General features: G+C 40.2%; 1 protein-coding gene across 1 annotated transcript in view; it reads left to right on the top strand.

Moving 5' to 3' along the window:
* The window catches only part of C15H11orf65 (chromosome 15 C11orf65 homolog), a 113720-nt gene that overhangs the window by 53334 nt on the left and 34589 nt on the right, over positions 1-25797 (top strand). Inside the window, exons 3-5 of the mRNA XM_061440225.1 lie at positions 8219-8311; positions 25090-25143; positions 25280-25480. Of these exons, the coding sequence (XP_061296209.1) occupies positions 8219-8311; positions 25090-25143; positions 25280-25480 (348 nt within the window). The remainder of the gene's footprint in view (positions 1-8218; positions 8312-25089; positions 25144-25279; positions 25481-25797) is intronic.

The following is a 25797-nucleotide window of genomic DNA, read 5'->3' as shown; positions in this document are numbered from 1 at the left end:
CCCTGATGGGTGAAGCTGAGGCTTGTGTCAGCTTCTTGATGGGAGGGATTGGTGTTCAGAAAAATAGTCTGCTCTGGTTGGCAGGGCCTTGCTCAGTAAAGCTTTAACCCAATTATCTGCTGATGGGTGGGGTTGCACTCCCTTCCTGATAGTTGTTTGAACTGAGGCAAACCAGCCCTAGGGTCTGTAAGCTCTATGGTAAGGCTAATGGTGAACTCCAAGAGGGTTTACACCACGGGAGACCTTCCAATGCCCCCATCCCTGTGGGGAGCCCCTACCAACCCATGCCTCCACAGGAGGCCCTTCAACACAAGCAAATAGTTTGGTTCAGTCTCCTGTGGGGTCACTGCTCCTCTCCTCTAGGTCTTGGTGTGCACAAAATTTTGTTTGTGCCCTCCAGGATTGTAGTCTCTGTTTCCCCCAGTCTTCTGGAAGACCTATAATCAAATGCCACTAGCTCTCAAAGCCAGATTCCCTGGGGATTCCCCAGTCCCCTTTGTCAGATTCTCCAGGCTGGGAAGCCTGACGTGGGGTTCAGAACCTTCACAATAGTGCAAGAACTTCTTTAGTATTATTGTTCTCCTGTTTGTGGGTCACCCACCTGGCAGGTATGGTATTTGATTTTATAGTGATTGCACCCCTCCTATTGTCTCTCTGTGACTTTTTTGTCTTTGGGTGTGGGGTTTTTTTTTTTTTTTTTGGTGTGTTCCATCATCCTTCTGTCAATGGTTGTTCAACAGCTTTGGTTTTCTCACTGAAGAAGATAAGCACACATCCTTCTTCTTTGCCATCTTAAATCAGAAGCCAAAATCCAGTTTATCACTTGTTATTTATGATTAGTGCTGTGTGTCCATTTAAAAAATGTTTATATAGAAAGTTCAGTTCAGTTCAGTCCTCAGTTGTGTCCGACTCTTTGTGACCCCGTCAACCGCAGCATGCCAGGCCTCCCTGTCCATCACCAACTCCCAGAGTCCACCCAAACCCATGTCCATTGAGTCGGTGATGCCATCCAACCATCTCATCCTCTGTCGTCCCCTTCTCCTCCTGCCCTCAATCTTTCCTAGCATCAGGGTCTTTTCAAATGAGTCAGCTCTTCGCATCAGGTGGCCAAAGTATTGGAGTTTCAACATCAGTCCTTCCAATGAACACCCAGGACTGCTCTCCTTTAGGATAAACTGGTTGGATCTCCTTGCATTTTAATACCTTTTTTCTTTTCTATTAACTTTTTGGTTAGTTTGATTGATTAAAAATGATCATAAATTATTTCCTATTCTTTCTATTTAGAGGTAAGTGACATTCTTTATTCTTCTTCAATTTAGGCTATTTTAGGCTTTACCACTAAAACAAATGAAATAGAATGTGACATTCTGGGGCCTTTGAGTCTAGGTAACAAGCAGCATTACAGTAAAAAAAAAAAAAAAGAAAGAAAGAAAAAAAAAAGGAAATTCTCCAGTGGTCCTGTGGTTGACTCCTAGTTTCCACTGCAGGGGGCCCAGATTTGTTCCTTGCCCAGGGAACTAAGGTCTTGCAAGCTACATGAGGCAGTCAAAAAAGAAGAAGAAGAAGATGAAGCATTGTGGTTTCCATGTCTGTGTCATAGAATGCTCATTCTGATTGAAACTGCTCATGACAGTTTCAGGATACCACAGTCCTGAAACTGCCATGCCAGACTAGCCTAATGGAAAGGCTACCTATAGAGAATAGTGATGGGCCATCCGAGATTTATCACCTATTTCTTTCCACTTACGAGATACATAAATGAAAAAGCCATTTTCAATATTCCATCCCCAGCAGATGTAACATAAAAAGAACCAAGAAACATGACTGATAGCTAGAATTGAGGCCTCTGACATAAGACCCAACTTGAGTCATATCAGCCAATCCCAGCTTTGCAATCCATCTCAAATGAAGTCTCAATCATTCTGGAAGTGAGAACCAGACATCCTTCCTATGTTGCTGCTGCTGCTGCTGCTAAGTCGCTTCAGTCATGTCCGACTCTGTGCGACCCCATAGACGGAAGCCCACCAGGTTCCCCCGTCCCTGGGATTCTCCAGGCAAGAACACTGGAGTGGGTTGCCATTTCCTTCTCCAATGTATGAAAGTGAAAAGTGAAAGTGAAGTCGCTCAGTCGTGTCTGACTCTTCACGACCCCATGGACTGCAGCCCACCAGGCTCCTCCGTCCATGGGATTTTCCAGGCAAGAGTACTGGAGTGGGGTGCCATTGTTTTCTCCGTCCTTACTATGGCCTACCACAATTTGCCACCCTTAATTTTGAGCATAATAAAATGGTGGTTCTTCAACATCAGAAAGTTTGGGGGTAGTTTGCTATGTAGCAATAGATTATCATGAAAGTTACATATTATTTTAATGGGGTGACTTAGAGTTTACAATATGTATCCTTGACTAATTTCTACCTACATTAAATTAGTAATTTTACCCTTTCCAGAACAGGCAAGAATATTAAAACAGGTTAGCTCCCTTTATCATCTTCCCCTTTTGTGCTTTTTGTTGTCAAATATTTTTCACTTACGTTTTTGTTTTAAATATAAGAAGACATTATTTTTATTGCTTTAAACAATTAGTATTCACTTTTTATTGTAAATATACATAACATAAAATTTACCATAACCATTTTTAGGTGTACAATTTAGTGACATGAATTACATTTACAATGTTACGTAGCCGTTACCACTATTTGTTTCTAGAACTTTTACATCACCTCTAACAGAACCTCCTGTAGCTACTGAACAATAACTCTCCATCCTCCCTGCCCACTAGGCCATGGTAACCTCTATTTTACTTTCTGTATCTATGAATTTGTCTATTCTAGGTAATTTCTATATTTGTCCTTTTGTCTCTGGCTATTTCATTTAGTATAATGTTTTCAAGTTTCCATCTGCATATCTGAGGTTATTGATATTTCTCCTGGCAGTCTTGATTCCAGCTTGAGGTTTATCCAGCCCGGCATTTCGTATGATGCAGAGTACATCAAAGAGTTTTATCTTTTAATGATTTTTATTCTTCTTCCTGCTGAGTCATACTCTGCCCAAGATATCTTTAATATAAACACTAGGTAAAAGATTAAGCACTTATATTTATTTCCTACTGCTGCTAAAACAATTGCCAAAATCTCAGTAGCTTTAAACAACAAAAATTTAAAGATATTAGCAATACTGTGTTCTTTCTGTAGACTCTAGGGAAGAATTTGTTTTCTTTCCCTTTCCAGGCTTTAGAGACTGCCCACATTCCTTGACTCATGGCCTCCTTCCATCTTCAAAGTCAACAAGAACTTACTAAATATGTCTCACATTACATCACTTTAATGCTTACTCTGCTGTTCCCTTTTTCATTTATACAGCCACTTTTTCCACTTAAGCCCCCCTCTACTTTTTTGGTGTGATGATTCACTGACATGAGGAACTCAAAATGACCAGGTGACAGTATCAGTTTCCATTTTAACAGAACTTTTTGTTGTGTGCTTTGGTGGAAGCATTCCTCTGTGGTGGGTGTGTGTACTCAGTTGCTCAGTCATGTCCGACTCTGCAACCCCATGGACTGTAGCCTGCCAGGCTCTGCTGTCCAGGGAAAGACATACTTTTCAGGAAAGAATACTAGAGCAGGTTGCCATTTCCTCCTTTAGGGGATCTTCCCAACTCAGGGATTGAACTCACATCTCTTGTGCCTCCTGAATTGTCGGGCAGTTTCTTTACCACCATGCCACCTGGGAAGCCTCCTGTGGGTGCAAAGACCTCTATATCCACAGAAAACAAAGGCACAAGGATAAGAAGTAAAATCTTCACTAGTGGATTATTAGAGACAGTATTGAAAGGGAGCTACTTTCATTTACACCCTTTAAATTTCAAACTCATAAACTCTGGTTGGCTATTAATTCAGAACATATTCTATAACATGAAGGACATCACTGGAGTCTGAAAAGTGTTGTCACTGAAACTATAACTGCAACTGAGTATCCAAAATGCCAGACCAACATTCTATCAGGCTAGGTGTTTTAGAGTAATGGGGAACAAGGTCAATCAGACAGTTCAGTCACTCAGTCATGTCTGACTCTTTGCAATGCCATGGGTTACCTGTCCATCACCAACTCCTGGAATTTGCTCAAACTCATGTCCATCCAGTTGGTGATGCCATCCAACCATCTCATCATCTGTCATCCCCTTCTCCTCCTGCCTTCAATCTTTCCCAGCATCAGAGTCTTTTCCAATGAGTCAGTCTTCACATCAGGTGGTCAAAGCATTGAAGCTTCAGCTTCAGCATCAGTCCTTCCAATGAATATTTAGGACTGAGTTCCTTTAGGATTGACTGGTTTGATCTCCTTTCAGTCCAAGGAACTCTCAGGAGTCTTCTCCAACACCACTGTTCAAAAGCATCAATTCGTCAGCACTCAGCCTTCTTCACAGTCCAACTCTCACATCCATATAAGACTACTGTAAAAAACATAGCTGTGACCAGATGGACCTTTGTTGGCAAAGTAATGTCTCTGCTTTTTAATATGCTGTCTAGGTTGGTCATAGCTTTTCTTCCAAGAAGCAAGCATCTTTTAATTTCATGGCTGCAGTCACCATCTGCAGTGATTTTGGAGCCCCCCAAATAAAATCTGTCACTGTTGTTTCCCCATCTATTTCCCATGAAGTGATGGGACCAGATGCCATGATGTTAGTTTTTTGAATGTTGAGTTTAGAGCTAACTTTTTTACTCTCCACTTTCACTTTCATCACGAGGCTCTTTGTTTTTTCTTTGCTTTTTGCCATAAGGGTGGTGTCATCTGCATATCTGAGGTTATTGATACTTCTCCCAGCAATCTTGATTCCAGCTTCTTCTTTATCCAGCCCAGCATTTCACATGATTTTACTCTGCATATAAGTTAAATAAGTAGGGTGAGTAGCCTTGACATACTCATTTCACAATTTGGAACAAGTCCGTTGTTCCATGCCCAGTTCTAACTGTTGTTTCTTGACCTGCATACAGATTTTTCAGGAGGCAGGTAAGGTGGTCTGGTATTCCTATCTCTTGAAGAATTTTCCACAGTTTGTTGTGATCCACACAGTCAAAGTCTTTGGTGTAGTCAATAAAGCAGAAATAGATGTTTTTCTGGAACTCTCTTGCTTTTTCTATGATCCAGTGGATGTTGACAGTTTGATTGCTGGGTCCTCTGCCTTTTCTAAATCCAGCTTGAACATCTGGAAGTTCTCAATTCACGTACTGTTGAATCCTAGCTTGGAGAATTTTGAGCATTATTTTGTTAGTGTGAGAGATGAGTACAATTGTGCAGTAGTTTGAACAGTCTTTGACATTGCCTTTCTTTGGGATTGGAATGAAAACTGACTTTTCCAGTCCTGTGACCACGGATGAGTTTTCCAAATTTGCTGATGTATTGAGTGCAGCACTTTCACAGCGTCATCTTTTAGGATTTGAAATAGCTCAACTGGAATTCCATCACCTCCACTAGCTTTGTTTGTAGTGATGCTTTCTAAGGCCAACTTGACTTCACATTCCAGGATATCTTGCTCTAGGTGAGTGATCACACCATCATGGTTATCTGGGTCATTAAGATCTTTTTTGTATAGTTCTTCTGTATATTCTTGCTACCTGTTCTTAATATCTTCTGCTTCTGTTAGGTCCATACCATTTCTGTCCTTATTGTGCCCATCTTTGTATGAAATGTTCCCTTGGTATCTCTAGTTTTCATGAGAAGATCTCTAACCTTTCCCATCCTATTGTTTTCCTCTATTTCTTTGCACTGATTATTTAGGAAGGCTTTCTTATCTCTCCTTGCTGTTCTTTGAAACTCTGCATTCAGATGGGTATATCTTCCTTTTCTCCTTTGCCTTTTGCTTCTCTTCTTTTCTTAGCAATGTGTAAGGCCTCCTCAGACAACCATTTTGCCTTTTTGCCTTTCTTTTTCTTGGCGATGGTTTAGAATACTGCCTCCTGTACAGTGTCACCAACCTCTGCCCATAGTTCCTCAGGCATTTAGTCTGTCAGATCTAATCCCTTGAAAATGTTTGTCACTTCTACTGCATAATCATAAAGGATTTGATTTAGGTCATACCTAAATAGTTTAGTGGATTTCCTTGCTTTCTTCAATTTTAATCTGAATTTTGCAATCAGAAGTTCATGATCTGAGCCCCAGTCAGCTCCTAGTCTTGTTTTTGCTGACTATGTAGAGCTATCCAGGAGTATAAAGTATCAATTCCAGTGAGAATCAAGTGTTAGCCTTTCTGTAATGCAAGTGTTCCAACTAACTGATATCCCACATGAAACCTGGTTAATTTCCTCAAGGAATGAGACTGTATCAGGGGATCAGTGTTGCTCTCTACTTTGACAAAGTGGACACTCAGCAGTCGTAGTAGCCAGATACAGTGAGTAAAAATTCATGTTGTTTATCCCACGAATAACCTCCATTCCTGTTGGCATGGCCATTTTGTTCACGAGCCCATTGGACAAGAACAGCGGCTAGGGCAAAAAGGCTGACTGAATGGGTCAACTTGCACACTTGATTATTAATATTCTTCTCTGCTGAGATTGCTTTTTGTTGAGAATTGATATGGGATACGAATATCTTCACAGTTGATGCTCAAGTGTGAGGGGTCTTCCCTCTTCCCCAACAATTTTTCTAACCAAAAAACAATTTTCTTTCCAAATCCCTGACCATCCAGCCAAACCATCAGTTATTCTCCATCTATAGATCTGTATCACTGGCCATCTTTCCTTCCAGGCATAGTATACAGTGGGCATGATGCTTGAAGTTCTGTCCCCTATAAGTATTTCTCTTCTGAGCCACTCTTTGATGAGGTTCCATACATATATGGAACTTCCTATGGGTCACACTTTGCACTAGACCTCCTGAGACCTGCTAGGTCCTGAATTTACCAATAGAATTCTAAGTGATGCTGTGTGACTTCCACGACAAGGCCTTGCAATTTCTCTCTCTCTGTCTATATCTCTCATACTTTGAAACCCACACACTGCAGAGAAACTCTAACTGAAAGTGTATGTGGAGAGAGAAGCCAGGCCACCACAGATGTTCCAACAATCCAAGCTGAAGACCCAGATAGTGTGTGAGACCATATTAAACCACCTAACTGCAATCTGATCTAGCAAATGACTAGGCCCAAATACATGACTCCACACAAAAATAGAAGTTCTCTTTCAACCCACAGAAAAATGGTTTTTGCTTTAAGTCATTAAATTTGAGAGTGGTTTGATACAGTAATATACAAATTTAGAAAATACTGTTCAGATTTCAAACCATCATAAATTTTTCTTGATACTCAATTTGGGGTTTTACTTAAGAATATTACATCTTCCTTTCAGAAAGAATAGTATTTGTGTTGATATGGGCTGCACCATCTCCCACAAGCAATTGTGGTGGGACTTCATATTGTGATACTGGTTTTAAGGATTACTTCAACTTGGCTTTATTTGATTTGATTTAATATAAGCAAAGGAGCGGATGGGGAACATTTTAAGAGTTATTAAGGGTTTGGGGAGGAATAAGGTATGAGAGGAAAGTTACCAAAGATAGCTTTCCAGGATACAAGAATTGCTTGGAGTAGTTTGACTAAATTTGCACTAACATGAGAAGAAGATAAGGTTGGTAAATCAGTGGAATTACTACAGGAATAAGGAGGCTTTTGTAATGATAATAATAGATAATATTTGTTGAATGCTCTTCTGTGCCAGAAGCTATTCTAAATGCTTTACAAATGTTAACTCATTTATTCCTAAATGTAGCTGTATGAAACAGTACTGTCATTCCCATATTTTAGATGAGAAACTGAGCATGGAGGTTAAGCAGCTTGTTCAGGATCAAGTACTTACACAGCTAGTAAGTACTAACACTTGAGCCCAGACAATATCATGCCATACTTAGTGTGCTTAACCTCTAGGCTGTGTTTTGTCTTTCTCCTACATTACTCTGGACTATACAAAAGTGATACAACTAAAGTTTTGGACATTTTATTTACACTTCCTTGCAATAGAATTACCAATTTAAGGGTAAACCCCTATGAGAATAATACCAATATTACCTGGCTTGTGAAAGCAAACCGTGATTGGATAATATTTCTAAAATCTATTTCACAACAGTAAAATCTATCTCATGATTTTCACTCATTTTTCCCTAATTAGGCAAAAAGCTAATTAGAGGTAGGAAACCCAGTTTTAACAGTAAAATCCTATTGTTTGAACCTTTAGAATGTCGCTGTATTCCAACACTTTAAACGTCTGATTAACATAAGAAGACAAGGGGAGCCACGTCAGATAGTGAAATATATTAATCCTAAAGAGGTAAGGACATTATATTTTTTTCATGATGTATAAATACCTTTATTTTTTATTCTTTTCAAGTGAAGTATAATTGCTTTACAATGTTGTATTAGTTTCTGTTGTACAACGAAGTGAATAAGCTTTGCTGCTGCTGCTGCTGCTGTGTCGCTTCAGTCGTGTCCACTGATTTACCATCCCATAGACGGCAGCCCACCAGGCCTCCCATCCCTGGGATTCTCCAGGCAAGAACACTGGAGTGGGTTGCCATTTCCTTCTCCAGTGCATGAAAGTGAAAAGTGACAGTGAAGTCGCTCAGTCATGTCCGACTCTAGGGACCCCATGGACTGCAGCCTACCAGGCTCCTCCGTCCATGGGATTTTCTAGGCAAGAGTACTGGAGTGGGGTGCCATTGCCTATATATATATCCCGGAGAAGGCGATGGCACCCCACTCCAGTATTCTTGCCTGGAGAATCCCATGGACGGAGGAGCCTCGTAGGCTGCAGTCCATGGGGTCCCTAGAGTCGGACATGACTGAGCGACTTCACTGTCACTTTTCACTTTCATCCATTGGAGAAGGAAATGGCAACCCACTCCAGTGTTCTTGCCTGGAGAATCCCAGGGACGGGGTAGCCTGGTGGGCTTCCGTCTATGGGGTCGCACAGAGTCGGACACGACTGAAGCGACTTGGCAACAGCAGCAGCAGTATACATATATCCACTCCATCTTAGACCTTCCTCCCGCCCCATCCCCCAACCCCATCTATCTAGGTCATCACAGAGCACTGAGCTGAGCTCCTTGTGGAGTACAGCAGGTTCCCACTATCAATTTTACACAAGATAGTGTATATACATCAATCCTAATCTCTTAATTCATCCCACCCTCACATTCCCCCTGTGTCCACATATCTGTTCTCTACATTTGCATCTCTACCTTTGCCCTGGAACTGGGTTAATCTGTACATTTCTAGATTTCACGTATATGCGTTAATATATTTGTTTTACTCTTTCTGTCTTACTTCACTCTGTACAACAGACTCTAGTTCGTTCACATCTCTACAAATGACTCAGTTCTGTTTCTTTTTATGGCCGAGTAATATTCCACTGTTTATATGTAGCATATCTTCTTTATCTATTCATCTGTCATTGGACATTTAGGTTTCCATATCCTGGCTATTGTAAATAGTGCTGCAGTGAACATTGGAGCACATGTGTCATTTTGAATTATAGTTTTCTCTGGGTATATGCCCTGTAGTGGGATTGTTGGGTCATATGATTCTTCTTTTTTAGCTCTTTAAAGTGGAGCTTTTTAAGTTTCCACACTGTTCTCCACAGTGGCTATATCAATTTACATTCCCATCAACAGCTCCCTTTTCTCCACATCCTCTTCGGCATTTAGTGTTTGTAGATTTTTTTGATGATGGCCATTCTGACCAGTATAAAATGATAGTTCATTTTACTTTTGATTTGCATTTCTCTAATAATTATCAGTGTTGAGCATCTTTTTATGTGCCTTTTGTCATCAGTTTCTCATCTTTGGAGACATGTCTGTTTAAGTTTTCCACCCATTTTTTTGATTGGGTCTTTTTTTTTTTTTTTATTGGGTTCCATCAGCTGTTTGTATATTTTGAAGATTTATCCTTCATTCATTGCTTTGTTTGCAAATATTTTCTCACATTCTGAGGATTGTCTTTTCATCTCATTTATGGTTTTCTTTGTGTTAAAAAGCTTTTAAGTCCCATTAAAAAAATTTTTTTTTCCTAACTCAAGGAGGTGGGTCAAAAAAATCCTGCCTTTGCACTGTTGGGGGGAATGTAATACTTTGGCCTCCTGATGTGAAGAACTGACTCATTGGAAAAGACCTTGTTGCTGGGAAGGATTAAAGGCAGGAGGAGAATGGGACAACAAAGCGTGAGATGGTTGGATGGCATCACCGACTCAAAGGACATGAGTTTGAGCATGCTCTGGGAGTTGGTGATAGACAGGAAAGTTGGTGTGCTGCAGTCCATGGGGTTGCAAAGAGTTGGACACGACTGAGCGACTGAACTGAACTGAAATTGATACAGCCACTATGGAGAACAGTATCAGTTCAGTCGAGCAGTCATGTCTGACTTTGCATCCCCATGAACCTCAGCATGCCAGGCCTCCCTGTCCATCACCAACTCCCAGAGTTTACCCAAACTCATGTCCATTGAGTTGGTGAGTCCATCCAACCATCTCATCCTCTGTTGTCCCCTTCTCCTCCTGCGTTCAATCTTTCTGGCATCAGGGTATTTTCAAATGAGTCAGCTCTTCGCATCAGGTGACCAAAATATTGGAGTTTCAGGAGAATAGTATGGAGATGCCTTAAAAAACTAAGAATAAAACTACCATGGGTGTTTGAGTGCTCAGTCCTTCAGTCTTGTCCAACTCTTTGTGACCCTGTGGACTGTAGCCCTCTGGCCTCCTCTGTTCATGGGGATTCTCCAGGCAAGAATACTGGAGTGGTTTGTCATTTCCCCTTCCAGGGGATCTTTCTGACCCAGGAATCAAACCCACATCTCTTATGTCTCCTGCATTGGCAGGCAGTTTGTTTACCACTTGTGCCACCTGGGAAGCCCTTAATAGTATCATATGACCCAACAATCCCACTACTGGGCGTATACCCTGAGAAAAGCATAATTGAAAATGATGCATGTACCCCAATGTTAATTGCAGCATTATTACAATAGCTAGAACAGGGAAGCAGCCTGGATGTCCATGGACAGATAAATAGATAAAGAAGCTGTGGTATATACATACAATGGAATATTACTCAGCCATAAAAAGGAATGCATTTGAGTCAGTTCTAATGAGGTGGATGAACCTAGAGCCTATTATACAGAGTGAAGTAAGTCAGAAAGAGAAAAACAAATATAGTATATGGACACATATATATGGAATTTAGAAAGATGGTACTGATGAACCTATTTGTAGGGCAGCAATGGCCGGGAGAAATATCAGTAACCTCAGATATGCAGATGACACCACCCTTATGGCAGAAAGTGAAGAGGAACTAAAAAGCCTCTTGATGAAAGTGAAAGAGGAGAGTGAAAAAGTTGGCTTAAAGCTCAACATTCAGAAAATGAAGATCATGGCATCTGGTCCCATCACTTCATGGGAAATAGATGGGGAAACAGTGTCAGACTTTATCTTTTGGGGCTCCAAAATCACTGCAGATGGTGACGCAGCCATGAAATTAAAAGATGCTTACTCCTTGGAAGAAAAGTTATGGCCAACCTAGATAGCATATTCAAAAGCAGAGACATTACTTTGCCAACAGAAGTCAGTCTAGTCAAGGCTATGGTTTTTCCACTGGTCATGTATGGATGCGAGAGTTGGACTGTGAAGAAAGCTGAGCACTGAAGAATTGATGCTTTTGAACTGTGGTGTTGGAGAAGACTCTTGAGAGTCCCTTGGACTGCAAGGAGATCCAACCAGTCCATTCTGAAGGAGATCAGCCCTGGGTGTTCTTTGGAAGGAATGATGCTAAAGCTGAAACTCCAGTACTTTGGCCACCTCATGGGAAGATTTGACTCATTGGAAAAGACTCTGATGCTGGGAGGGATTGGGGGCAGGAGGAAAAGGGGATGACAGAGGATGAGATAGATGGCTGGATGGCATCACGGACTCAATGGACATGAGTTTGAGTGACCAGGAGATGGTGATGGACAGGGAGGCCTGGCGTGCTGTGATTCATGGGGTCACAAAGAGTCGGACACGACTGAGTGACTGAACTGAACTGAACTAATGGCAGCACAGACATTGAGAACAGACTTGTAGACACAGGAGAGGGAAAGAGAGGGTGGGACAAATGAAGAGAGTAACATGGAAACATGCACTACCATATATAAAATAGATAGCCAGTGGGAATTTGCTGTATAACAGAGGGACTCAAATCAGGCCTCTGAAAACCTAGAGGGGTGGGTCAGATGGGGTGGGAGGTGGGAGGGAAGTTCAAGAGGGAAGGAACATAGGTATACCTATGGCTGATTCATGTTGATAAATGGCAGAAATCAACAAAATATTTTAAAGTAATAATCATTATCCTTCAAATAAAAATAAATAAATTAAAAGGTTAAATATATATATATATATTTAAAAAAAAAAAAGACCTTGCTGTGGTTTATGTCACAGAGTAGTTTTCCTATTTTCCTCTTAAGAGTTTTATAGTATCTAGTCTTACATTTAGATCTTTAATCCATTTCGAGTTTATTTTTGTGTATGGTGTTAGGTAGTGTTCTACTTTCATCCTTTTAAATGTTGCTGTCCAGTTTTTCCAACACCATGTATTGAAGAGGCTGTATTTTCTTCATTGTATATCATTGCTTCCTTTGTTGTAGATTATGTGACCATATATGTGCAGGTTTATCTCTGGGCTTTCTATTTTGGGCGACTGATCTATATTTCTGTTTTTGTGCCTATACTATACAGTCTTGATTACTGTAGCTTTGTAATATAGTCTGAAGTCAGGGAGCCTGATTCCTCAAGTTCCATATTTCTTTCTCAAGATTGATTTGACTTTCAGGATCTTTTGTGTTCCCATATAAAATGTAAAAATTTTTCTTCCAACTCTGTGAAGAATGCCATTGGTAATTTGATAGGGAATGCATTGAATCTGTAGCTTGCTTTGGGTAGTATAGTCATTTTCACAATATTGATTTTACCAAACCAAGAACATAGTATGTCTCTTCATCTGTTTGTGTATCTTTGATTTCTTTCACTTGTGTTTTATAGTTTTCTGAGCACAGGCCTTTTGCCTCTTTCCGTAGGTATCAGTTCATTTCAGTTCAGTCACTCAGTCTTGTCCAACTCTTTGTGACCCCGTGGACTGCAGCATGCCCCGCTTCCCTGTCCATCATCAACTCCCAAAGCTTGCTCAAATTCATGTCTATTGAGTCAGTGATGCCATCCAACCATCTCATCCTCTGTTGTTCCCTTCTCCTCCTGCCTTTAATCTTTTCCAGCATCAGGGTCTTTTCCAGTGAGTCAGTTCTTCCCCTCAGGTGGCCAAAATATTGGAGTTTCAGCATCACTCCTTTCAATGAATATTCAGGACTGATTTCCTTTAGAATGGACTGGTTGGATCTCCTTCCAGTCCAGGGGACTCTCAAGAGTCTTCTCCAACACCACAGTTAAAAGCATCAATTCTTTGGAGCTCAGCTTTCTTTATGGTCCAACTGATATCTGTATATGACTACCAGAAAACCATAGCTTTGACTAGACCTTTGTCGGCAAACCTAGCTATTTTATGCTTTTCGTTGCAATGGTAAATGGAATTGTTTCATTAATTTCTCTTTATGATCTTTTGTTGTTAGTATATAGGAATGCAAGAGATTTCTGTGTATTAATTTTGTAGCTTGCAACTTTACTGAATTCATTGATGAGCTCTAGTAGTTTTCCTCGGGCGTGGGGTAGCTCCTCCCCACCGCCACCCCTGACCACGGTGTGGGGTAGCTCCTCTTGGGCGTTCCTGCACCGTTGCACCCTGGTACTCTGGGCCACTGCCCCTGACCTCAGACACGGGGTAGCTACTCTCGACCGCTGCCCCTGACCTCAGAAGTGGGATAGCTCCTCCTGGCCACCACCCCTGACCTCGGAAGTGGGATAGCTCCTCCCGGCCACCACCCCTGAACTCGGACGTGGGGTAGCTCCTCTCGGCCATTCCTGCACTGTCGCAGCCTGGCACTCTAGACCACTGCCCCTGACCTTGGACGTGGGGTAGCTTCTCTTGGCCATTTATGCACCGTTGCAGCCTGGACATGGAACAACATACTGGTTCCAAATAGGAAAAGGAGTACGTCAAGGCTGTATATTGTCACCCTGCTTATTTAACTTATATGCAGAGTACATCATGAGAAACGCTAGGCTGGAAGAAGCACAAGCTGGAATCAAGATTGCCGGGAGAAATATCAATAACCCCAGATATGCAGATGACACCACCCTTATGGCAAAAAGTGAAGAGGAACTAAAAAGCCTCTTGATGAAAGTGAAAGAGAAGAGTGAAAAAGTTGGCTTAAAGCTCAACATTCAGAAAACTAAGATCATGGCATCTGGTCCCACCACTTCATGGGAAATAGATGGGGAAACAGTGTCAGACTTTATCTTTTTGGGCTCCGAAATCACTGCAGATGGTGACGCAGCCATGAAATTAAAAGACGCTTACTCCTTGGAAGAAAAGTTATGACCAACCTAGATAGCATATTCAAAAACAGAGACATTACTTTGCCAACAAAGTCCGTCTAGTCAAGGCTATTGTTTTTCCAGTGGTCATGTATGGATGTGAGAGTTGGACTGTGAAGAAAGCTGAGGACCGAAGAATTAATGCCTTTGAACTGTGATGTTGGAGAAGACTCTTGAGAGTCCCTTGGACTGTAAGGAGATCCAACCAGTCCATTCTGAAGGAGATCAGCCCTGGGTGTTCTTTGGAAGGAATGATGCTAAAGCTGAAACTCCAGTACTTTGGCCACCTCATGTGAAGAGTTGACTCACTGGAAAAGACTCTGATGCTGAGAGGGATTGGGTGCGGGAGGAGAAGGGGACAACAGTGGATGAGATGGCTGTATGGCATCACCGACTTGATGGATGTGAGTTTGAGTGAACTCCGGGAGTTGGTGATGGACAGGGAGGCCTGGTGTGCTGCAATTCATAGGGTTGCAAAGAGTCGGACACGACTGAGCGACTGAACTGAACTGAACTGACGTGAACTGAGTAGTTTTACAGCAGAAAGATGACAGAATAGAAGGACATGCACTCATCTTCTCCTGCAAGAACTCCAAAATTACAACTCGCTACTGAACAACCATTGACAGAAAAATGTAGGACACCACCATAAAAGGATACTCCACGTGCAAGGGCAAAGGAGAAGCCCCAACAAGACGGTAGGAGGGGTGAAATCCCATTTAGAATCAAACCCCATACCCGCCAGAAACGCTTGGAGGGCTCAAACAAAACTTTATGTGCACCAGGACCCAGAGGTCCCACAAAGACTGAGTCAGATCTACCTTTGAGTCTTTGAGTGTCTCCTGTGGAGGAACAGGTGAGCAGTGGCCTGCCTCAGGGACAGAGTCACTGGCTGTGGAAGACCTGGGTCATGCAGTGTTACCCACCATGGAGCCTCTGAGAAGATGATCCACAATCTGCAGAACTATTATACCAAAGAAAATTTCACACTTTTAAGAAAGCTGTAGGACCCACAACAGATTTCCCAACCTGGAGATCTGGCAAAGGGACTGAGAACCCCCAGGGAATTTGACTTCAGAGGCCAGTGGGATTTGATTACAGAACTTCCACAGAACTGGGAGAACCTGCTCTTGGAGGGCACAAACAAAACCTAGTGTGCACCAGGAGAAAGGAGCAGTGTCCACACAAGAGACTGAGTCATACTTGCCTGTGAGTGTCCAGGAGTTTCCAGTGGAAGCTTGGTCAACAGTTTGGCCTCAGGCCAAACAACAGGGAGGGAAAACAGCCCCACCCATCAAGAGAAAAATCAGTAGAAAATTAGATTAAAGATTTACTGAGCATGGTCCCATCAGAACAAATCCCAGTTTTACCCACAGTCAGTCTCTTCCATCAGGAAGCTTCCATAAGCCTCTTACCATTATTCAGCAGAGGGCATACAGAAAGAAAACCACAGTCACATAAAATTAACCAAACTGATTACATGGACCACAGCCTTGTCTAACTCAATGAAATCATGAGCCATGCCATGTAGGGCCACCCAAGACGGATGGGTCATGATGGAGAATTTTGACAAAATGTGGTCCACTGGAAGGAGAATGGGAATAGCAAACCACTTCAGTATTCTTGCCTTGAGAACCCCATTAATAGTATGAAAAGGCAAAAAGATAGAACACTGAAAGATGAACTACCCAGGTTGGTAGGTGCCCAATATGCTACTGGAGAAGAGTGGAGAAATAACTCCGGAAAGAATGAAGAGACAGGACCAAAGAGAAAACCACACCCAGTTGTGGATGTGACTGGTGATGGAAGTAAAGTCCGATGCTGTAAAGAAGAATATTGCATAGGAAGCTGGAATATTAGGTCCATGAATCAAGGAAAATTGGAAGTGGTCAAATAGGAGATGGCAAGAGTAAACATTGACATTTTAGGAATTAGTGAACTAAAATGGACTGGAATGGATGAATTTAATTCAGATGACCATTACATCTACTACTGTGGTCAAGAATGCCTTAGAAGAAATGGAATAACCCTCATAGTCAACAAAAGAGTCCGAATTGCAGTACTTTGTTGCAATCTCAAAAAAGACAGAATGATCTCTGTTAATTTCCACGGCAAACCATTCAGTATCACAGTAATCCAAGTCTATGCCACTTGGATTCAGCAACCACGAATGCTGAAGAAGCTGAAGTTGAATGGTTCTATAATGACCTACAAGACCTTCTAGAACTAACACCAAAAAAAAAAAAATGTCCTTTCATCTTAGGGGACTGGAATGCAAAAGTAGGAAGTCAAGAGATACCTGGAGTAACAGACAAGTTTGGCCTTGGAGTAAAAATGAAGCAGGGCAAAGGCTAACAGAGTTTTGCTAAGAGAATGCACTGGTCATAGCAAACACCCTCTTCCAACAACACAAGAGAACACTCTACACATGGACATCACCAGATGGTCAATACTGAAGTCAGATTGATTATATTCTTTGCAGTCAGAGATGGAGAAACTCTATACAGTCAGCAAAAACAAGACCAGGAGCTTACTGTGGCTCAGATCATGAACTCCTTATTGCCAAATTCAGGCTTAAATTGCAGAAAGTAGGGAAAACCAATAGACTATTCAGGTATGACCTAAATCAAATCCCATATGATTATACAGTGGAAGTGACAAATAGATTCAAGGGATTAGATATTATAGACAGATGCCTGAAGATCTATGGGCAGAGGTTCATGACATTGTATAGGAGGCAGTGATCAAAACCATCCCCAAGAAAAAGAAATGAAAAAAGGCAAAATGGTTTTCTGAGGAGGTCTTACAAATAGCTAAAAAAGAAGAGAAGCTAAAGGTAAAGGATAAAAGGAAAGATAAATCCATTTGAATGCAGAGTTCCAAAGAACAGCAAGGAGAGATAGGAAAGCCTTCTTCAGTAATCAATAAAAAGAAATAGAGGAAAACAATAGAATGGAAAAGACTAGAGTTCTTTTCATGAAAATTAAAAATACCAAGGGAATATTTCATGCAAAGATGGACACAATAAAGGACAGAAATGGTACAGACCTAACAGAAGCAGAAGATATTAAGAAGAGGTGGCAAGAATACATAGAGGAACTATGCAAAAAAATATCTTCATGATATTTCCAGATAACCACGATGGTGTGAATACCCACCTAGAGCCAGATGTCCTGGAGTGTGAAGTCAAGTGGGCCTTAGGAAGCATCACTACAAACAAAGCTAGTGGAGGTGATGGAATTCCAGTTGGGCTATTCAAATCCTAGAAGATGATGCTGTGAAAGTGCTGCACTCAATATGCCAGCAAATTTGGAAAACTCATCCGTGGTCACAGGACTGGAAAAGTCAGTTTTCATTTCAATCCCAAAGAAAGGCAATGCCAAAGAGTATTCAAACTACTGCACAATTGCACTCATCTCACACACTAACAAAATAATGCTCAAAATTCTCCAAGCTAGGCTTCAACAGCATGTGAACTGAGAACTTCCAGATGTTCAAGCTGGATTTAGAAGAGGCAGAGGAACCCGTGATCAAATTGTCAACATCCATTGAATCATAGAAAAAGCAAGAGAGTTCCAGAAAAACATCTATTTCTGTTTTATTGACTATGCCAAAGACTGACTGTATGAATCACAACAATCTGTGGAAAATACTTCAAGAGATGGAAATACCAGACCACCTTACCTGCCTCCTGAAAAATCTGTATGCAGGTCAAGAAACAAGTTAGAACCAGGACTTGATCCAAATTGTGAAAGGAGTATGTCAAGGCTGTATATTGTCGCCCTGCTTATTTAACTTATATGCAGAGTACATCATGCAAAATGCCAGGCTGGATGAAGCACATGCTGGAATCAAGATTGCCGGGAGAAATATCAATAACTGCAGATATGCAGATGACACCACCCTTATGGCAGAAAGTGAAGAGGAACTAAAGAGCCAAGTGAAAGAGGAGAGTGAAAAAGCTGGCTCTAAACTCAATATTCAGAAAACTAAGATCATGGCATCTGGTCCCATCACTTCATGGCAAATAGATGGGGGAAACAATGGAAGCAGTGACAGACTTTATTTTTCTTGGCTCCAAAATCACTGCAGATAGTTAGTGAGACCATGAAATTAAAAGACACTTGCTCCTTGGAAGAAAAGCTATGACTAACCTAGACAGCATATTAAAAAGCAGAGACATTATTTTGCCAAGAAAGGTTCATCTAGTCAAAGCTATTGTTTCCAGTAGTCTTGTATGGATGTGAGAGTTGGACCATGAAGAAAGCTGAGCACTCAAGAATTGATGCTTTTGAGCTGCGATGTTGGAGAGAACTCTTGAGAGTTCCTTGGATTGCAAGGAGATCCAACCAGTCAATGCCAAAGGAAATCAGTCCTGAATATTCATTGGAAGGACTGATGCTGAAGCTGAAGCTACAATACTTTGGCCACCTGATGTGAAGACTGACTCATTGGAAAAGACCCTGATGCTGGGAAAGATGGAAGGCAGAAGGAGAAGGGGACGACAGAGGATGAGATGGTTGGATGGCATCACCAACTGGATGGACATGAGTCTGAGCAAACTCCGGGAGTTGGTGATGGACAGGGAAGCCTGATGTGCTGCTGTCCCTGGGGTCGTAAAGATTTGGACGTGACTGAGCAACTGAACTGAACTGAGCTGAGTAGTTTTCTGGTGGTATCTTTAGGATTTTCCAGGTGTCACATCATGTCATCTGCAACAGCGACAATTACTTCTTCTCCAATTTGGATTACTTTTATTTCTTTTCTTCTCCAATTGCCATGGTTAGGACTTCTAAAATTATTTCAAAAAAAAGTTCAAAGGTCTATATCCTTTTCTCGTTCCTGATCCTAAAGGAAATGCTTTCAGTTTTCACCAGTTAGAATGTTGTTAGTTGTGGGTTTGTTGTATATGGCCTTTATTATATTGAGGTAGTTTCCCTCTATGCCCATTTTCTGGAGAATTTTTATGATAAATAGGTGTTGAAAGTGAAAGTGAAAGTGAAGTCGCTCAGTCGTGTCCAACTCTTTGCGACCCCATGGACTGTATCCTACCAGGCTTCTCTGTCCACGGGATTTACCAGGCAATAGTACTGGAGTGGATTGCCATTTCCTTCTCCAGGGGATCTTCCCAACCCAGGGATTGAACCCGGGTCTTCCACATTGTAGACAGACACTTTACCGTCTGAGCCACCAGGGAAGTCTTAGGTGTTAAATTTTGTCAAAAGTATCATCTGCATCTCTTGAGATGATCATATTGTTTTTAATCTTTACTTTTTAATATGGTATATCACATTGATTGATTTGCATATATTGAAGAATCTTTACATCCCTTGGATAAATCCCACTTGATCTTGGTATACTATGCTTTTAATATGCTGTGGGATTCTGTTTACTAGTATTATGTTGGGGGGTTTTGCATCTATATTAGTTAGTATTATTGGCCTATAATTTTCCTTTTTTGTGATATGTTTGTCTGCTTTTGTTATGAGGGTGATAGTGATAACAGCCTTATGGAATGAGTTTGGGAGTTTTTCTCCCTCTGTAGTTTTTTGGAAGACTTTGAGAAGGATAGGTGTTAGCTTTTCTCTAAATGTTTGATAGAATTTTCCTGTGAAGCTATTTGGTCCTAGACTTTTGTTTGTTGGAAGAGTTTTACTTATAGTTTTAATTTCATTACTTGTGATTGGTCTGTTAATCTTTTCTAATTCTTCCTGGTTCAGTCTCTGAAAATTGTACCTTTCCAAGAATTTGTTCATTTCTTCCAGGCTGTCAATTTTATTGGCATATAGTTGTAGTCTCTTATGATCCTTTGTATTTCTGCAAAGGATTCACTTGTAGTTTCCCCTTTTTCATTTCTAATTTTGTTGATTTGAGCCTTGTCCCTTTTTTTTTTTTTTTGAAGAAGAAGAAGAACTACCATTCTGACAGTGTGGGATATCTCACTGTGGACTTGACTTGCATTTCTCTAATGATTAGCAATGTTGAGCACCTTTTCTTTTACATCTAAAAGAGCTAGAAAAAGGAAAAAAAACCCCAAATTAATAGAAGGAATGAAATCATGAAGATCAGAGCAGAAATTAGTGAAATAGAAACCAAAAATAAAAACAGGAAAGATTAATGAAACTAAGAGGTGGTACTTTGAAAAACACTAAACTGATGACACATTATCCAGACACATCGAGAGAAAAAGAGAGCTCTTTAAGGTCAGTGTTTTTTAACTGATCTTCTGTCTGAATGATCTGTCCATTCTTGAAAATGGAGTGTTAAAGTCCATGGCTCTCTTTATATCCATTAATGTTTGCTTTATATACTTAGGTGTTCCTGTTTTGAGTGCATTTATATTTAAAATTGTTTTATGTTCTTTTTGGATGGATCCTTTTTATCCTTATGCATTGTCCTTCTTTGTCTCTTGATGCAGTCTTTGTTTTAAGGTCTATTTAGTAAAGAGTCGGACATGACTGAGCGACTGAACTGAACTGAACTGAGTCTGATATAAGTATTCCTACCTGACTTTCTTTTGATTTCCATTGCACAGAATACCTTTTTCCATCCCCTCTCTTTCAGTCTGGATGTGTCTCTAGATCTTAAGTAGATCTATTGTAGAGTCCTGTTTTGTATCCATTTTGTATCTGCCATCCTATGTCTTTTGATTGGAGCATTTAGTCTATTTGCATTTAAAGTAATTACTCATAAGTATGTTGTTAATTGGAGAAGGCAATGGCACCCCACTCCAGTACTCTTGCCTGGAAAATCCCATGGACAGAGGAGCCTGGTAGGCTGCAGACCATGGGGTCGTGAAGAGTTGGACACGACTGAGCGACTTCACTTTCACTTTTCCCTTTCATGCATTGGAGAAGGAAATGGCAACCCACTCCAGTGTTCTTGCCTGGAGAATCCCAGGGACGGGGGAGCCTGGTGGGCTGCCATCTATGGGGTCGCACAGAGTCAGACACGACTGAAGCGACTTAGTAGCAGCAGCAGCATGTTGTTATTACCATTTGTTAATTATTTTCTGATTGTTTTTATAGTTCTTTTTTGTTCCTTTCTTCTTTTGCTCTAATCCCTTGTGATTTAATGGCTATCTTTATGTTATTTTGGGTTCCTTTCTCCTTTTTTGTTTGTGTATCTATTATAAGTTTTTGGCTTGTGATTACCATGAGATGTGCATGTGTGTCTACACACACACACACACACACACACACACACACACACACACACATAAATTTAAAGATCTCTTAAGTTTGAAAGCATTTTAACAACCCTGAATTTGTACTTGTTACTCCCTTATGTTTAATGTTTTTGATATATTTTACAGCTTTTTTTTTTTTTTACATCCCTTAACTCCTTATTGTTAATTTAGATATTTTGCCACTTTTGCCTTTTATCCTCCCTACTACCTAGTAGTAGTTGATCCTTTACTATGCATTTGTCTTTAAGAATTAGATTTTTCCTTTCATAATTTTTATATTTCTTTCATAGTTTTTATGTTTCTAGTTTTTCCTTAGAGGAGTCCTTCTAATGTTTATTGTAAAGTTGGTTTAGTGATGCCAAACCCCTTTAGCTTTTGCTTGCCTGTAAACCTCTGTATCTACTTCAAATTTGAATGATAGCATTGCCAGGTGGAGTAATCTTGGTTATAGATTTTTTTCCTTTTATCACTTTGAATATATTGTGCCACACCCTTCTGGCCTACAGAGTTTCTGCTGAATAGTCAGCTGGTAGTTTTATGGGCAATCCCTTTCATGTAACTAGTTGTTTTTCCTTTTCTGCTTTTAAGGTTCCCTTTTATCCTTAATTTTTGCTATTTTAATTAAAATGTGTCTTGTAGTGGACCTCTTAGAGTTTATCTTATTTTGGACTGTCCATGCTTCCTGAAACTTGATGTCTGTTTCTTTCCCCAGGTTAGGGAAATTTTTTACCTGTTACTTCTTTAAATAAATTCTCTGCCAATTTCTCTCCTTCATCTCCTTCTGGGATCCCTATAATGCAAATGTGAGTATGCTTCATGTTGTCCCAGAGGTCTCCTAAGCTATCCTTATTTAAATTTTTTTTCTGTTTTCTCTGTTCAGCTTGGGTGATTTCCACCACCCTGTCTTCCTTAAATGTTTGGTTGAATTCACCCATGAACTCATATAGGCATGGTGTTTTCTACTTTGAAAGGTTAATTATTGATTCAATATCTTTAATAGATATTGATCTATTCAGATTGTCTATTTCTCCTTATGTGAGTTTTGATAGGTTGTGTCTTTCAAGGAATCAATCCATTTAGTTTAGGTTATCAAATTTTGGGGCATAGAGTTGTTCATATTTGTTCATTATCCTTTTAGTGTCCATGGAATCAGTAGTAATGGCCCGTCTTTCATTTCTGATATTAGTATTTCGTATACTCTATCTCTCTCACTGTTGCTATCCAGCATCACAGTACAGAGTGAGTATCATACAGTGTATGGAAAAAGATCAAAATTCAAAATTAGTAGTATGGTTTCTACTGCATGTGTATCACTTTTACACCCATCATAAAGATGAAAAATTGTAAGTCAAACCAGTCATAAATCAGGGAACATGTGTGTGTGCATGTATTTAATTTTTTAGTTAGAAAATTATGCAAAACTAATGTTGTATTTCAGGTTGAACAATTTAAGATAACATCTGTTTTCTCATCTAACTTAATATAATCAGGAGACAGGTTGGGGACCAAGATTTTTTTTCTCTATTTTCCATTTGATGTGGGGCACTAAATTTTAGAAGACCAATTATATACAATTCTTACAAAATTTAAACATGGATTTTTGATTTAAAATCAAAAGCTAGCTAGGAAAGGTCAGCTGGTATTAAACTCAGATTCACTAGTCACATTTTTTTCTCTGAATCTACCTAGAGTGAAAGTGAAAGTCGCTCAATTGAGTCTGACTCTTTGTGACCCCGTGGCTTGTACCATCCATGGAATTCTCCAGGCCAGAATACTGGAATCTGGGGTATTCGAAGGAGAGACGGCGTAGGCGAAGATCAGGAAACAATTGCTTAATTAAACGTTAATTAAGGATATAAAGAGTGATAGAATGAGGATAGCTCAGTAGGAAAGTTCAGTGGAGAAAAGAAGCTGAGTAGCTTGGTTTACGCGGGAGACCAATAAAACTTCAAGACAAGAAGTTTGCACCACTTACGTAGGCCACAGGCGTCCTTCTGTTCTCCCAAAGGAGAGGAGACACTGAGGCCTCCCCGGTCGGATCTTAGAAGCCCAGGCATAATTAGTAAGCATGGTGGGTTCCGCGCTCCAGATGGAGACTCAGCCAGAGTGAGAGAGAGAGCGACATGGGGAGACCAGTATTTCGAGAAACTGATCCCAATTCTTTATTTTCCATGGTCTACTTTTATACACTGAGATGTTATGCAAAAGTCACGTGGGGTCAGCAGTCCTGACTTTTATCAAAGTCAGGTGCTTCATACAAATGTATACAGAGGTCTTAGGGTGTTACATCATCTTCTGGCCAGGGAGGCCTGCTGACAATTTACGACCCTCTCCTTGTGACAGCAGTCAGTCAACCAGGACACTTATTTCTCCAGGGCTGATTATTCTCAAAACAGACACCACCACACCTATAGGGTGAGGGTGTAGTGGGTTTTAGTTAAGGAAAGAATTTACTTAGCCTAAGGTCTAACGTGATTAATATCAAAGGTTAATACTTATTTCTTCTATATATTCATTAATGTGTGTAAGGGCAGGGGATGTGGAGACTTAGCAACAAACATAGGCTCAACAAATGAAAAACCCTTCACCAATACAATTTCTAATCAGCCCATTATACTTATACTAATAGTTTTCTAACTTTTCTAAGGAACCTGTTTTTAGAAGGTTTAAAGCATCTCGGGCCTCTCACGGTTGGGAGGCTGTGACCAATCACATGTGGCTGGACAAGCCTGTCAGGCAGGCTAGAGAAACTTCAGAGGAGTTTGTAGGTTAAAACACTCTTATCACGCCCAGGAATTATTATTAACTGGAGCTCTAGGTTAACTCCTTCTCCGAAAGAGGTGGTGGGGGACAGCCCCCCGTAAAGTCAGAGATGTAGGTGAGAGCACAAAGTAGTAAAGTAGGCAGGCTCTGGTAATGGGGGTAGATGCTCGAGGAGTTCCAGGGGGACTCCTGAGGCTCGATCCCGCCTTTGCGTATGTCGAGCCTCCTTCCTCATGACCTTTGTCATGGGCGGAGTACCTCACTCTGGCCCCCAACAGTAGCCTTTTCCTTCTCCAGGGGATCTTCCCAACCTAGAAGATAATATTTAATATGAAAATATATTTGAGGCGTGTGGAAAAAAACTCTTCTGTTTTATGACTATAAATCACCTGGCACTTAAACTTTTACATTACATAGAAAGGAAACATAGTTTGGTATCATTTTCCCAGTTATCATGTAAATTGTTTTACTTATTGAGTATCTATAAAAAAATAAATTCTGATACTTTCTAATTTAAAATTAACTATTTGAGGTTTATTCACTTCATCTATTTCATAAGTAATCAATATTCAGTAGCTATTTAATATAATAGAGTGAGAAATTATGAACAGGTATATATAGAATGTTGAAGACTAATTTTTTTTTACAGGCAGAACTTCTAGATGCTGCTGCTGGTATTAATGTACGATTCAGATTAGGTGGTGTAAGTATGAATACATTCTTATTTAGTAGTATTAAAGCACATTTATATGAATTACATTTAAAAGATGTAATTTTAAAAAACATAGACCATTTTCCTAATTAAATTGATATGGTTCTTTTAACTTTTCCATCTACAGGTTAAATTTCCACCTGAAATATACTATAAAATTTTCACTCACAGACATATTGAAGATCTGTGTGCTAATAGCCCTAGAGACTACACAAAACTTCCAGCAAAACATACATCTCATATTAAAAGTGATGATCTTCAGGAAGAGGATTACAGTGGCTGGTATCGTCGTATAGAGAACAATGGCTGGAGGCCTGTTTGTGAAACAGTAAGAACAGATAAATATTAATAATTTTTTATGTTATATGCTTAGAAACCTATCTGTCTTTCTGAAAGTTAATTTTCAGATTTTTTAAAAATAATAAATTCTACTAATTTAACTGATAAAATTTGCTTAACTACTCTGGGGCAACTAGTATACTTCAAGATTCAGCAATATATCTTTTTTTTTAGTATATCTTTTTTTTTAACATCTACTTCTGCTTTTAATAATCAGCTTTGAGTCTAGACCATCTTTAGATACTCTCTGGCACTCAGCAATTACCCATCTTTATAATAAAGCAAATCTGAAGATGTTACTGACTG

The sequence above is a fragment of the Bos javanicus genome, chromosome 15, assembly GCF_032452875.1.
Source record: "Bos javanicus breed banteng chromosome 15, ARS-OSU_banteng_1.0, whole genome shotgun sequence".
Lineage (NCBI taxonomy): Eukaryota > Metazoa > Chordata > Mammalia > Artiodactyla > Bovidae > Bos > Bos javanicus.
The sequence above is the reverse complement of the archived record's forward strand: the minus strand, read 5'-3'. Positions and strand labels throughout refer to the sequence as shown.